At 37.2% G+C, this 14,079-nt stretch overlaps 1 protein-coding gene across 1 annotated transcript in view; it reads right to left on the reverse strand.

Annotated features, from left to right (window-relative positions):
* The window catches only part of form3 (FH2 domain-containing protein formin 3), a 116,261-nt gene that overhangs the window by 3,349 nt on the left and 98,833 nt on the right, over window positions 1-14,079 (reverse strand). Inside the window, exons 7-23 of the mRNA XM_073076980.1 lie at window positions 13,633-13,666; window positions 10,066-10,204; window positions 9,434-9,613; window positions 8,962-9,076; window positions 8,022-8,218; window positions 7,545-7,649; window positions 7,239-7,399; window positions 6,715-6,903; window positions 6,215-6,341; window positions 5,429-5,581; window positions 4,653-4,847; window positions 4,010-4,132; window positions 3,397-3,523; window positions 2,601-2,726; window positions 2,080-2,217; window positions 1,681-1,795; window positions 138-262 (exon numbers count right to left, since the gene is read on the reverse strand). Coding sequence (XP_072933081.1) covers window positions 138-262; window positions 1,681-1,795; window positions 2,080-2,217; window positions 2,601-2,726; window positions 3,397-3,523; window positions 4,010-4,132; window positions 4,653-4,847; window positions 5,429-5,581; window positions 6,215-6,341; window positions 6,715-6,903; window positions 7,239-7,399; window positions 7,545-7,649; window positions 8,022-8,218; window positions 8,962-9,076; window positions 9,434-9,613; window positions 10,066-10,204; window positions 13,633-13,666 — 2,349 coding nt within the window. The remainder of the gene's footprint in view (window positions 1-137; window positions 263-1,680; window positions 1,796-2,079; window positions 2,218-2,600; window positions 2,727-3,396; window positions 3,524-4,009; window positions 4,133-4,652; window positions 4,848-5,428; window positions 5,582-6,214; window positions 6,342-6,714; window positions 6,904-7,238; window positions 7,400-7,544; window positions 7,650-8,021; window positions 8,219-8,961; window positions 9,077-9,433; window positions 9,614-10,065; window positions 10,205-13,632; window positions 13,667-14,079) is intronic.

Below are 14,079 nucleotides of genomic sequence, written 5' to 3' on the forward strand. Positions count from 1 at the left end.
CCCGTTCGGCGTCCTCTGGGCGAACATAACGCAATCGCAGAATGCGCCCACGCTTTTGCACCCTTCGCTTGAACCACAGTATAAGGATCTATACAGATACTTATACTGTGCCTGAACGAATCAGAACAAAGTCTCACCGGAGTCGTTTTCCAAGGAGCGTCGGTTGGCCTGCAGGCGACGCGCGCGCTCCCGCAGTTCCGCCGCGCGCGCCTCCTCCGCACTGTTCGCGCGCAGCCAGCACTCGATCTTCGTGCGCCACTCTCTGTCAATATAATTATGTTAGCTATAATCCGCACCAAACTTCTACTCACCACTGAAGTTAACACAGCAGTGTTAAACGCTGCTGTGTTCTGGTTTGAAGGGTGTGGTAGGAGACATTTATACGAGGCGTTCCAACTTAGTCCTCAGGGGCAGTGGTGCATCTGTGGCCAACTTCAAGTAGGAATATTTAATCCTGTCTGGTGTTGATTACGGGTCTCCATGAGCGGCAAAAGCTACTTACCATCAGGTGGACTACATGCTCGTCTGCTACTCCTATATTATAAAAAAATAGTTGTTGCGCGCAAGTGTAGTCAGAGAGACAATGCGGTCGAACACAACCATATACTCCGCAGCAACGTAAGGGCACACTAACGCAGCTAGGTATCCGTAGGCGAGATCATCTCGCTAATACTACTCGACCAAGCTAAGTAGACGAATGTCAAACGTAACGTCAATCGCACTATAAATAATAACTTGTTGTGAAATGTTGATATGTTGATTATACCTGTGAAATGTAAATTTTAATAAATTGCTAATAATTTATACTTTAACGACTGTTACGAAAACTATGAGTACAAAAAAATAATGTAAAACGTAAAAATCGCAATATCATTGTTCGCTCTCCGTTATGAATAGTCTTATCTTTTCCCATTTTGATGTTGTCTTAACACACGGCAGCGTCAAAACAAATGACGCACTAAATAACAAAGAAACAATAGCTAACACACACTAATAGAAAAACTGATAATAATAACAAACATTAAACAAAAATATAATTCAGTTATTATTTGTAAATTGTGAGAGTGAGAGTTTAGCTTCGAACAGTACTAGGATATAAGCGGGGCATGGGGCGGTACTCGAGGAAGGAGGCCACATTCCACCGGTTCGTCTAGTTGCTTGGTCGAGTAGTATCTATAATTTGCTATTGCGATGCGACTCGTATCAATATTCAGAGTGGACTAGAAGTTTGGCTGAAATTCTTGTGTTGTCAATTTTATATACATATGCGTAAAAACTTTTGCGTGTGATTGTAATTATTACAATTTTAGAGCTCTCCCGTGGTAATTTCACAATGTTTAAGCGCTAAACAAATATATAGAAATTATAGTGTTTTTCAAAAAATATCTAAGGAGACAATAAGTACATGTGAATAGTCATTGCTGTATCTTATATTGGTAGTCCTAAATAAATAAGTAAATAAATAGCGTTATTACGCCGTTTGTCTACCGCCACCATCACCGAGCCGATATTTCGAGTACAGCTGGAACAAAATAAATCGGCGATATCGGTTGCGGTGGACAAACTATCGCCGTCACGTCATATTAAAATCGGTTCCAAATAATTTCGTTCTCGGTATCGGCCCGGTGACGGTGGCGGACAAACGGCCTTAACAGTGATATGTATAGATAAAGTACGTACTTGGGTTTCGCGGCGGGCTCGGGGGTGACGGGGTCGGGCGCGGGCTCGGCGGCGCGCTCGCGCTCCGGCACGTCCAAGCGCGCCCGCGCCGGCCCGCGACGCGACCACGACCGGTCTAGAAGGATAATGTTTCGTTAGGCAAAGATGCATATTGTTTATATTGACGATCGTTTTAATCCATACTGTTCAGTCAGTTGGCACGAAAACAATATCTTTAAGACTAGAAGACATTGATAAGTATAGCTATCTCGCCGCCTTGTAATTGAAATAGATTTTTTGTAACTAACAAAAACTAACAAATTACAATAGTACCTACAGCACAGAACCACACACACGAAATAAATAAGTTTCAAATCGTAAACCAGCTACGAAATACATAAAATTTCAACTTAGCCATACCTAGACTTCCCCACGCACTACGCTCGCGCAGATCATTCGCAGCGGGCGACGAGTGGCGCAGAAACTCCAATAAACCTTCTTCATCATCTCCAGGACTTGCCCGACTTCGTCTACGCAGACTTCCCGTTGGGGTCACATCTAGACAAAGAAAATAGTACCTATTTAGTTATATACAACACAAAAATATTAAATACAAAATAATAAAATACATTGTGACTTATATAACGCAAACCTCCTGAACTTACTCAAAAATACTAAAGCGAATTAAAAAAAGCGATAAAATATTAGATTTCCAAAATGAACCGGAATGACTTAGTATTTTCAAAAATTAATACAATTTTATATAAAAATCTCCCATGAACTAATCCAACTTTAAAAAAAAAACTTAATCCTCCTCTTAAAACGAAAAAAGCACTTAAAAAAACTAGATACCCTTTTCTTTCCCATAAGGAAGGCCGTCATACAAAAAAGAACGCTCATCCATATAAAAACTAGAAAAAATACTTAAGTACACCACTTACCAGGCGATGGTGAATGATCATGAGGTTTCCTGAGCGACCTCCTGCCCAGACCGTTCCGGATGTCCAGCAGCAGGGACTCCATGAGAGATTCGCACTCAGACACCGGAGTGCTGCACATGCTTCCACCTGAAAATGGTTTTAGTCATTAATTCTGGCTCATATCTTCCATAATGGGTTATATTGTTACCTAACTTCATATTGGTTTTAGTATCATTGCCACTGTTTTTTTTAGTTAAAGTCAATTATATTAATTATGTTTCTTTTTCACATTTTTTTTAATTTTGCAATAAAAGATTGACCTTTTAATGTTTGATTCCTTTCTACTATACATGACAACTTATCCTCCATCGTAGTAAGTTATGTTTGCACGGTTCAAAGCGTAGTCTCCGAATTCATTAGTAACAGGTCTTTATCAAAGATTCCAAAGCTTTTATATTAAATATCGTAAAAGTCGCATCACATTGTATAGATCATGTACAGATCACATAATTGCTGGTCGTTGATAAATTACGTCACTTTTGAATACTTTTTCTATTTTTACATTTTTGGAATATTCTATCTTTGCTTTGAGTTATAAAATATCATCTGATTTTTACAATGTATTTTGTTCAATAAGTGTGATAAATTTGTGGATAAAGATTGTTGCGCTGATTAATTTTTGAAATCCCTTCTGAGCTTTTTAACAATATGTATGCAAGATATTTAGAAAACTTCAATACCGTGATTCAGGCCATCACTAGCGCCATCTCTTGCCAAGTTACGGGAAGTCGCAACAATTCAGTGTCGCAACACTCACCAGGCTTGCTTCTAGTGGCCGCGGCGTCCCGGGCTCGTCGTCTCGCGGCCGCTTGCTCTTCGTTGGCTCGTCGCCGCTCGTTATCGTTCACCGCCGACTTGAACTTCGCGCAGAACGACACGAAGATCTAGAATAGAACATAAAGATAGATTAGAATTGAGGAGTTGATAAATATTGTATAATAATGTATAGTCGTTGAATAAGTGGTAAATTAATAACGTGGAAGCGATAAAGGATTGGGACATTATTTAATGTATCAAATTGTTGCCTACAAAAGATCAAAAATTGTCAATACTTTGTAGAAAAAAAAAACATGATAAATATATCTCTATTTCTTTGAAAAATTGAAAATTTTGGACAGATTTTATTTGTATAGGTCCCTAGTAGAAAACTGAAATATCTTTAGAATTAACGATTTGCTGCTACTGTTTTGGAGTCGATCTCCTACCAGGCTGGATTATCATAACCAGCAAGCGGCTGTGCTTCATCATTCTCAGTTCGCAACTTGTAACTAACAAGATGCAGAGAAAACTTCAGGAACATGTAGCGCCATTTCTAGTCGATTCGAGGGAAGCCGCTACGCTTCTTTATTTGTTTCATTCTTTAAGTTTACCTTAAAGCATTCCTCCAGCTTGAAGGACACGGGATCCTCGCAGAAGAACTCCGCCAGCTGCTTCCTCAAGCTCTCCACTTCGTCCATGTCCTTGTTCAGAGCTGATATTTCTCTTTCCGCAACCTATTCAAAGTATTACAAAGACAATTAAACTCCTTTTCACTATATATAAATACATATATGTCTGTTTTAATTTATTTAATTTAATAAATGTCGCAAAAAACTTGAAATCAACTGAACCTCCTTAGACAGTTTTTACTTTATCTTATTTTGACACAAAAAATACACAAAAGCTATGTTACCTATAGATATAGCACTTGCGTAAAAAATAAAAAATTGTTCACTTTTACACGCAACTAACTACTCTTTTTTAGGCTTTTCAATAAAAAAACCAAACGACATAATGTTATCAAATCGTATCATATCATACCTAAAATTTTGCAATATTTAAATTTATGGTGCGGATTTTTTTGTATGTTTGAAAAAATCACTGCCATCATTTTTTTCAACTACCCAAATGGAGAATATCTTTAAAAAAACTCGTCTAAGCACATGGATGTTGACAAAAAATTATAACCCGTTTAGCCAGAAGCAAATATCTGCATAATTAAACACAATACAGTACAAATACATTATTCGTTACCTGAAGGAAGTCTCCCATCTGCTCCTTTATGTCCTGCTGTGTGGTGGACTGGATCTCCTTCTTCAGGGTCCCGATCCTGAGGCTCAGGGTCTTGATCTCGTTGTGGAGCTGCTCCACGCTGGCCTTCGCGGCCTCTTCCAGGACTCGGATGTCGTCAGCGAAGTGCACTAGCTCTTTGTTTTTGCGTTCAGCTTGCTGTAAAAAAATGAAACTTCTTATCATTCATTCAAAAATGAAAATTACGTATGTAAGTAGACAATTGGGTTTTAATTGTATAAAAAATGTATATTTAGGACGAATTTTTTTTACTTGCGAACATTATTTTATTAGTAAGTATTTACGAGTTTATGGAACAAACATCAAATTTATTCATTATTCATATTTATTTCGTCATTATTAATTTCATTCGTTAATTTCAATCAGTTCATTCATCCAGGTGTGGTAAGGAAAACGTATGTGTTCCTGGAATGCCTCAGATAGGTATTTATCTCAGGCATTTCAGCTTGGTCTTAACAGGTAGCAGCACATCCGTAGCCGACCTAAGGTAGGAATCTTACCTTATCTGGGGTTGATTACAGATGTCCATGGGCGGCAGTTGCCACTTACCATCAGGTGGGCTGCATGCTCGTCTGCTACTCCTAGATTATATAAAAGAAATGAGAGTTTAACATCAATGTAGCCAGCTTTTAAGATGGTAGAACGCTTTGTGGTTTGGCATCGGCGGTCCCATCTTCCGCGCTCGGGGCAGGAACATCCAGTGGCGCAGCATCACTCACCATGGCGACGTAGTGCATGAGGTTCATGCCGGGCTTGTTGGCGCGGATGTCGGACAGCTTCTGCAGCGACGACAGCTTGACGCCCGCGGCGCCGCCCGCGTACCCGCCCGCGTTCAGGAAGTTGCCCGCGATCAGGGCGATGTACAGCACCTCCTGGAATCGAACGAGATAGAGTGTAACGGGATGTCGGCCTAAACCCATAACTGTCCCACTGCTGGTCTCGTAAACCCCTCGGAGAGTTTAAGCCATAGTTTGTAGTTCAAACATTAGATCTTCTCGCTCCCTCCCCATTGGGAGGCCAATGTTTGGTTGGTGGAATACCAAGCACGCAACTCTTGATTCGTCAAGTTAAGTTGGTATAAGAAATTAATTATCACTTGTTTAAAAGGTAAAGGAAAAAAAAAACAACGAAAAGAAACCTATGTGACTGGGAGATGATGATGATGGAAGATCATAAAGAAAAAAATCTCGAGGACGTGTGAAAACTACCAATCCTTACTTGGACAATGCGATGAACTATAACCTAAAACCCCTCCCACTTTGAGAGGAGACCCGTGCCCAACAGTAGGACAATAATGTATTGAGAATACATCTGTACCACCTGTACTCTATACAGACCCGTACATTATTGGAAAAAAATATGTCATGTTATTTAGCCAAGGAAGCAAAAAACGTAAGAGCAATTCAAAAATAGATCCTCTACAATTTAGGAGCCTGAAACTTACACATAGAAAAGACGTTAATTTAGATTAAAATATTTATGGAAAAAGATTGCTTAATATGTACCTGTATTGCTCTAGAAGACATCAGATCATCTCCAGCTACGAGGATGGCGTTGATGGCACTCTCCAGGTACCCAGCGGTCGACGCCCACTCTTCTTTCAACAGCATGCATTCGATACGGAGTTTGTAACTAAAAGAGATACGATATTTATTAATCTATCCCACCTTTTTAATAAAAATTATAAGTAGTAATGGTTATGTAATTGACCATTAACAAGGAAAAAATAATATCTCAGATACTATGCAAAAGAACGCAATAAGAATTCTGAAATTCATACATTTCACATTACAATAAAAAAGTCAAAGATATAGTTTTCAAGTAGTCACTAGATGGCGTTGTTTTCTAAATATATTTTAGTTTACCTATTGTCTTAGTTAAAATATATCCATTTCATTCTTAACTTGCTAAACTGCATATTCGAACATAGAACGCACAAGCAGAACTTTAAAAGAACTTAAAAAAATATATATCATCATATCATATATTTATCACAAAAACTCACTTTTGAAGCTGGATAAGTTGCAGAAGAAACTTCTCAGCGTTTCCTAGCTTGGTAACGTCACCGGTAAAAGCCTTAAGCATTTCACATTCATCTATTTCTGGCAGTATCTTGAGTAGACCTCGTAACTTCTCAGTACCGATATTGTCATGGGAGCCTTCACGAATCAGCTGGATTATTGCTTCGTTGGAGCTATAACAGAAGAATACTTTTATGTTTTTCATGAAATTGAAATTGCAAACTGGCATGCGGATCATAAGATTGTGAGTACAATTCGAAATAGGATTCATTTTGTTCGTTTCAATCATTCATTCAATATTTTCATTAATACAATCACTTATTCACTTCATTCATTCATTCAATGCTTAATATTTAATTCAATTATTCATTCCTTTCATTAATTCATTTTACTCATATGTATTATTCATTTATTTCAGTCATTTATTTCTTTCATAAATTTAAGTCATCGATTCATTCATTGATTTTTTTTCTTATAAAATCAACCTCTCAAATAATACTGAACCTACCTTCGGAATTGCTTCAAAAAGATGTTAACATTCAAACTCCTTTTGCCATCCAGCAAGGTGATCTCTGAAGACTCCTTTCTGGGCTTCCTCTCCCCAGAACTGTCGCATATGGGGCTTCGTCCTAAGCGAGGGGATGAACCTGCAGAGCCTGGGGGTTGCATCTGTTGAAAAAAAATTGCATAACAATTAATAGCTATTTACAGTTCATTAGATTCAAAATTATTTCTTTTTCTTAGTATTTCTTTTTATTCTTATTTTTTTTAGTTTCTATTTTCTGGTCACTTTTAATAAAATAAAAAATATTACCTGTTGGCAAAATAGTCCCTCGATTTCACTCCAATCGAGTTCTGTTTTTGGGGAATGCTTGTGACTTGACGCGACTATGGACCAAATGTTGTTCTGGCCAATTACCTGGAATAAAAGAATAAACATTAAATAAGAGATACAAGATATCTAACCATAGACCACGCTCGAGAGATATTTACACGAGATATTCCCACTTACTCCTCAATAATAGCAACACATTTGTTGCTGACCTTGGATGGGATTCCACTTTTATTTCGGGTTGATAGCCGATAGCTATTGGTGGCAGTGACTTTTTATCTTGTAGAGCGTGGTAACAGACATGCACTTACACAAGTATTTCTAACTTGTCCGTAAGGCTAACAATACGCCCATGTTAAACCTCAGGTACGTCTTGAATCTTATTGGCGTTTGGCAATGAGCACTTGTCATTAGGTGGACTGCATTCTCGTTTCCTACTTCAATATTTTTAGGACTTACTTTATTGTTAGGTATCTTGTTCCAATTGATAGTCTTCATCTTGGTCTTGGGTAGCGGCGTCTCCTGCTGCGGCAGCTTGATGTCCAGCACGGGCGCCGGCGGCGGGGAGGGGGCGGACGGGGGCGGCGGGGGCGGCGGGCCGCGCATGGGCGGCGGCGGCGCCGGGGGCGCTGGCGGCGCGGGGGGTGGCGGCATGGCTGCAAATTCAATAGAACACATTTTTGTATATCATTTATAATTTTTTTATTTTTATTTTTATTTATTTATTTAGACATACCAACAGCAAAACATATAAACACATTTACATTAAACATACAACCAGACAAATAATCCTTATATGTAAGCCAATTATAGGCATGTACAGCAATCTCTTAAATATAGTATTACTGTTAAAGCAGTTACAATTTACTTATTATAATATTAGTAGTAGTTATTATCATATAAAGAATGTGTGTTTTAAAGTTAGAAATTAACAAATGATTATCATGTTGCAGAGATCAAGGAGCTAACGAAAATGTCTGTCACAGAATGCCCAAGACAAGCAGAAGACCGAGCACTTTGGCGAAATTTGCAGCACACCTGCACACTAGACCATCAAAGCAGGCACGACCTTCAGTAATGAAGAAGCGACTCAAAAAACTCATGTTGCAGAAACTAGTAGTCACTAAGTAGAAATAAGAAGTTGATGATATTGATGGAAATTGGAAATGCCTATATACTCGTATATATGTCTATATTCTGTTTTGTTTATTTTGTTATTTTTTTTATGTGTTTTATTATTGTTTTTTCTTTAACAAGAATTTTCGTCATTTTCGCATAATAAAACACATTCGATATTCCGTTCTCTTAACCTGAACATTCATTTTATGATGCTTTATAGTCAAAATTAATCAATAAATTTGAAAAATTCGAAATTACTACAAATACTACATAAATTTACCCGGTGGGGGCGCCGGTGCCGGTGGGGGTGGGGGTGGCGACAGTGCTCTCTGCAAGCTCTGCTTCCGCGCCGCACCGGACACTTCCCTGTGTTGACATGTGCAAGTCATTTTTGCCTGAAAATAATAAAAGATTGATATCAAAAGCCATCGACGAATCCAAATATTTTAATAATTATCTATTATATGATGTTTTTGACTTAAGAATAATAACAAATTCAGGGAAAAATTATATAAAGTGGTTTTTAATTAAGGATTATAATGTAAAAATAACGATATTAGCCTTGATAAACACTTGACACGAAACTCTTCAAAAATGTCTGCAAAATGAGCTCTTTTCAACGCCGCTACATACAATTTGCTTTTCAGAGTCATTGAGTCAGTGATGACTCCTCCGGTTTATGATATGTCCACAGCTGATATTGGTTAGTATTCATCAGATGACCTCTTAGCTTTTGTTATAAAAATCGTTACCTGGACACTCGGTGCTCTCAGCAGTTTAGCAGCATCTTCCCTGGATTCCAGGAGAGTGGCGCGGTGGACCAGCGTCTCCGCTGTGTCCCATACGATGTCGCTAACTGCTTCTTTGGGATCTATCCTCAGCAAATGCTGTAGGATGCTAAGGAATGGAATCTCTTGCGGTGTATCTGCGACCTGAAATATGAACAAGTAATTTATTTATCTTCTACTAGTTTACTTAGAAAAAAGGTGGGCAGAAGTTAGGATATGATATGATTTCAAGATAAAAAGGTGGTAGAATTCTTTGTGGTTCGACTCCGGAGGCACTACCGTTACACCTAATTCTTCCTAATAACAGCAGCGTTAAGCGCTGTTGTGTTCCGGTTTAAAGGGTGTGGTAAAATAGACATACTTATTCGAGGCGTTTCAACTTACTGCTCAGGGGTTGCAACGCATCTGTGGCCGACCTCAGGTAGGCATAAGGTCTAATTTTATCTAGGGTTGATTACAGATGTCTATGGGCGGCAGTAGCCACTTACTATCAGGTGGACTGCATGCTTGTTTGTAGAGCACCTAGGGTAAGTATGTATGCCTCCCTTACCACAACCTTCAAAGCAGAACACAGCAGCGCTTAACACAGTACTTACTTGTTTAAGAATAGCATAGAAGACGTCCAGATGTGAGTTGAGGTTGATTCCCCCGGGACCCTGCGCCTCATCGCTCTCCCGTTGCTCTTCGAACACGTCCAGCTGGACTCCAAGGTCTGGGTGGCTAGCAGCTTCATGTCTGTAAGGATTTCATGTTTTTAGGAGTATTCCATGATTTTTTATTCTTTGATGTAGCTTTCATGTGCTACTACTACAGTGGCTAGCGGGGTGGAAAATGGTCTAAACCGTTTCTAAATTCTAATGGTAATTTTAAGTCAAAATGGTTTGGACCCGTGATCAATAGTGAGACGATAACTATTAGTAGTCTGTATACATTTTCAGATTTTGTTCTTTTATATGAGCTTTAAACAATTAAGTAAATATTATAGGATGCACAGAAAATGCAAAATTGAGTTGAGAAAAATATGGTTGAACTTGTAATTTGCATTAGCTTTTGGGATTAAATATTTTTATTATTTTGGCTTGTATTATATATTTTGTCTATTTTGTATTATACCATGGTTACATAATAAAAAATGTAACAAAATTAATCATCGTCTAGCTATACTAAATCAAGATAAATAAGTATTTAATGCTATTAGTTTTCGAAAGTCCGGTAATTTGACACATACAAATTTGCGGAAAGGGGGCATAAAAATATGTGTGCGTGCACGTATTAACATGCATTTGAATGCGTACGTGTGACGATAGGAAGAGATCCATTAATATATACCGGATGTGGAGAAACGCTGTTATTTTAATAAATTTGTGGCAAATTAATATCTTAATAGAAACATACGCCTACGAGTTTGTACAGCGCCAGTTCAAAAAGTTGTCGTGGAAATTAAATATCGTAATAAAACGAGCGTGTCCGAGTGAAACGGACACGAGGGCCACTTCATATCAGGGCTGTCACAAATTAAAATGATCAAGGTAATTAAAAATGTCAAAAATTAAAAAAAACGCAAACAAAGCAAAAAGTACGATTTACATTAATATGTGATTTTAAGTTACATAAATAAAATTAATGCAGGCGGGAAATATAAAAAAAAATGTTAAAATAAGTGTAATTTAAAATATTTCTCATTTATTGATCCATATGAAATGCTTTCTTTTATTGATTTTACTTAATGTTTAATAGATACTAGGAATTATTTGGAATATCGATTATGTTAAGAAAATAACTACATACTTTAAAACCAATCGCGTCTATTTTTAAAATAAATAATGCTAATTTAAAATCAATAAACATTTTCTACTTTTACTCGGCACGTGTTTTGCCGATTTTATTTTATTGACAATAAAATTATGACATAATTTCGCTAGCAACCCTATTAAGTATCGTAAGATTATTCATAATCGCGGCGCTGCCATATTTGGCCGGAGCGGTCCTCCCACGCAAATTGCCATTTTTGTCTTTTTCCCTATACGAGTAACCGACACAACTTATTTAAGATTTTAAACATGTATTTTCTTTGTTTTCTAAACTTTTCACCAAAGCCCTATTTGAGGTCGATATTAGTAACAAGATCATGCATGTTTTAAAAGAAAAGTAGAAAAAAATGTAATCAAAATTTATGACACTTATTTGGGAATTATAGTTTCACTGCTATCCGTCTTATGTAAGTCATATCATATATCTCTTAACAAAGTTAAGCAACATTGGGAGTGGTCTGGAGTTGGATGGGTGACCGTTAGTGGTTAAATGTGCTTCGAGGGATAAATTAAGACCTCGTTACCGATATCAGTCAATAACAGTTTTAAAACCTATCGGGAGTCTTAAGGGCGGTTTAAACACATCCAAGGATTGGTCACTAATTCATAGCTTCCTCCATCAATACGCAATAAAGTATTGGTAGAGTATGTTCTAGGCCTGTGATGGACAGGAGACCTGTGTCCAACACTGATACAAAAAACAAACCCTGAACATATGCAATTAAGTAATCAAAAAAGAAAAATAGTATCTTCAAAATTAATCGCTTATAAATGAACTAATCACCAATTTGATAACTCCATTAAATTTTAGAAATTGATATTAAAGTCGCGTGTGGCCTTTCCAAGTATTAATGTCGATAGCTTTGAAATTTGCCTGTGCTTTATTGTTTCCTGTGACAAACCAGTTATTTCAATAGTTGTAGACAAAGTCATTATAAATGGTATATTCACTTCACTTTTAGTTTGTTTATTACCGACAATTATTCAGTCATTTGTATTCAGAAAACGTCAAGTGTATTTAACCTATATTTGTATTTTTTTTTAGAATTTAAGAGGAGTGGTCGTATAGTCAATTTAGGAAGTGGTCGCTACTGCCCATAGACATAAAAGCTACTAAAATATAACAGATCAATCAAAGTTATGTTGCTACCATAGATATACATATTATACTAACCCTACGTCAGTAGCATAATATATCTATGGTTGCTACCACTAAGTTAGAACACTTATAATAAGTGTACTGCTAATATTTGAGATGTTATGAGGGTAAGAAGTCCTCTGCTAATACCCAGAAACTAGAACACGACAGTGTTATATTCGGACAAGTCATAGAACAAGCATGGTTCCCGCCAGACAGCAGCCCCCCTCTTGCCCGCCCTTGGCGATACCCTTGGAAGAAGACTTGCATTTTGGTGGAAGGGTATGGATGCCAGACGACTTACATATGAGGCGACCAACCAGACATCCTAGTCGCAACGCATCCGTGATAGGTTCTTCAGGTGGAACCCGTGTTCAAAATATAAAGAATCCTATAAATTGTTTCTAAAACAGAAATAAATATGCATCGATCGACAAAATTCAGCAACCTTCAACTCCTTCCAAATTTATTCTTTTGTTTTCATTACTCGTTATTAGCTAGTAGTAAGACCACGCCTTAACAACAATGACTTGTGGGTATATTTAGACAAATAGGACTGGTTTGGTCGAATACATTCGCAGGTTGATTCTGACCTAATTTGGAGTTGGCAGTTAATCTGATCTGGTGGATTTGTTCGCGTTATGGTTGAGTGGATATTTTTTATTGTAATAACAGTAATGATTATCGGCCGTTTTGGTACAATGATTACATCTTGTTGTCTCTTACTTGGTCTCCTTGGATTACTGGGGGGTTACTTCCATCTCTTAAAACAATGTTATTTTAATCATACATTTACTTTTTTTGCAGGAATTTAGCTTTTAAGCAAAATATGACAATTTCAGTTGGTTTTATGCAATGAATAAGTGAAAAATTAATAAGGGTTTAAGTTTGTTCAACTGTTTATATTGACGGAATATTTTACTGTTTTAAGGAAGAAATAAAACTTTCCTGAAATATGATGGTTTTAAAAAAGGTCGTGAATTTTTTGAGCAGATATTAAAATTGTTCGAAATTATTAATAATGATATTTACATATGAATTTGGATACACTATTCAGTCTTTATTATTTAGCTAAAGGGAACAGGGAGCCGATTTTTGTTGACTTTTTAGGTGGTTTCGGTTTTATTTTTCTATAAATTATTTTTGTTTTAGAATTTCTTAGATTTATTTAGACTAATTAGATGTATAGAGAAAGAAAAAAAAAATTAATTTACCTTAGGTTGCTGAGTGTTGGTAGAAGTCCCAGTCCTGTGAAATAAACAAAGATTTTAAATTGCAGTTTTCTTTCATTCATTTATATTTGCTGGAATAGTGACGTGTACTTTACTTTTTAATTTTAATGTCATCGAATGTTATTACCCTTTATGAACATCGGTAACCAACTCTATAACTACTTTTTACCTTAAGAAATCAGTGCATATCACCCCATTTCAGTTACATATTGGGTTATTATACAACCTTTGTAGCCCTGAGGCGTGACAACGCATCTGTATAAACGACCCCTATACGGAGTTGGTTACAAAATAAGTCCATGGACAGTAGTGACCACTTACCATCATGGACTATATGCTTTTTAAATAATAAAAAAGTGAAATTGAAGGTGATAGAACTCTTTGTGGCTCGACTCCGGCGGCACCACCGGCACACTTATTTGTACCTAA

This window comes from Epargyreus clarus, unplaced genomic scaffold (genome assembly GCF_041222505.1).
Source record: "Epargyreus clarus isolate Ecla_fem2 unplaced genomic scaffold, WU_Ecla_fem_2.2 ptg000010l, whole genome shotgun sequence".
NCBI lineage: Eukaryota > Metazoa > Arthropoda > Insecta > Lepidoptera > Hesperiidae > Epargyreus > Epargyreus clarus.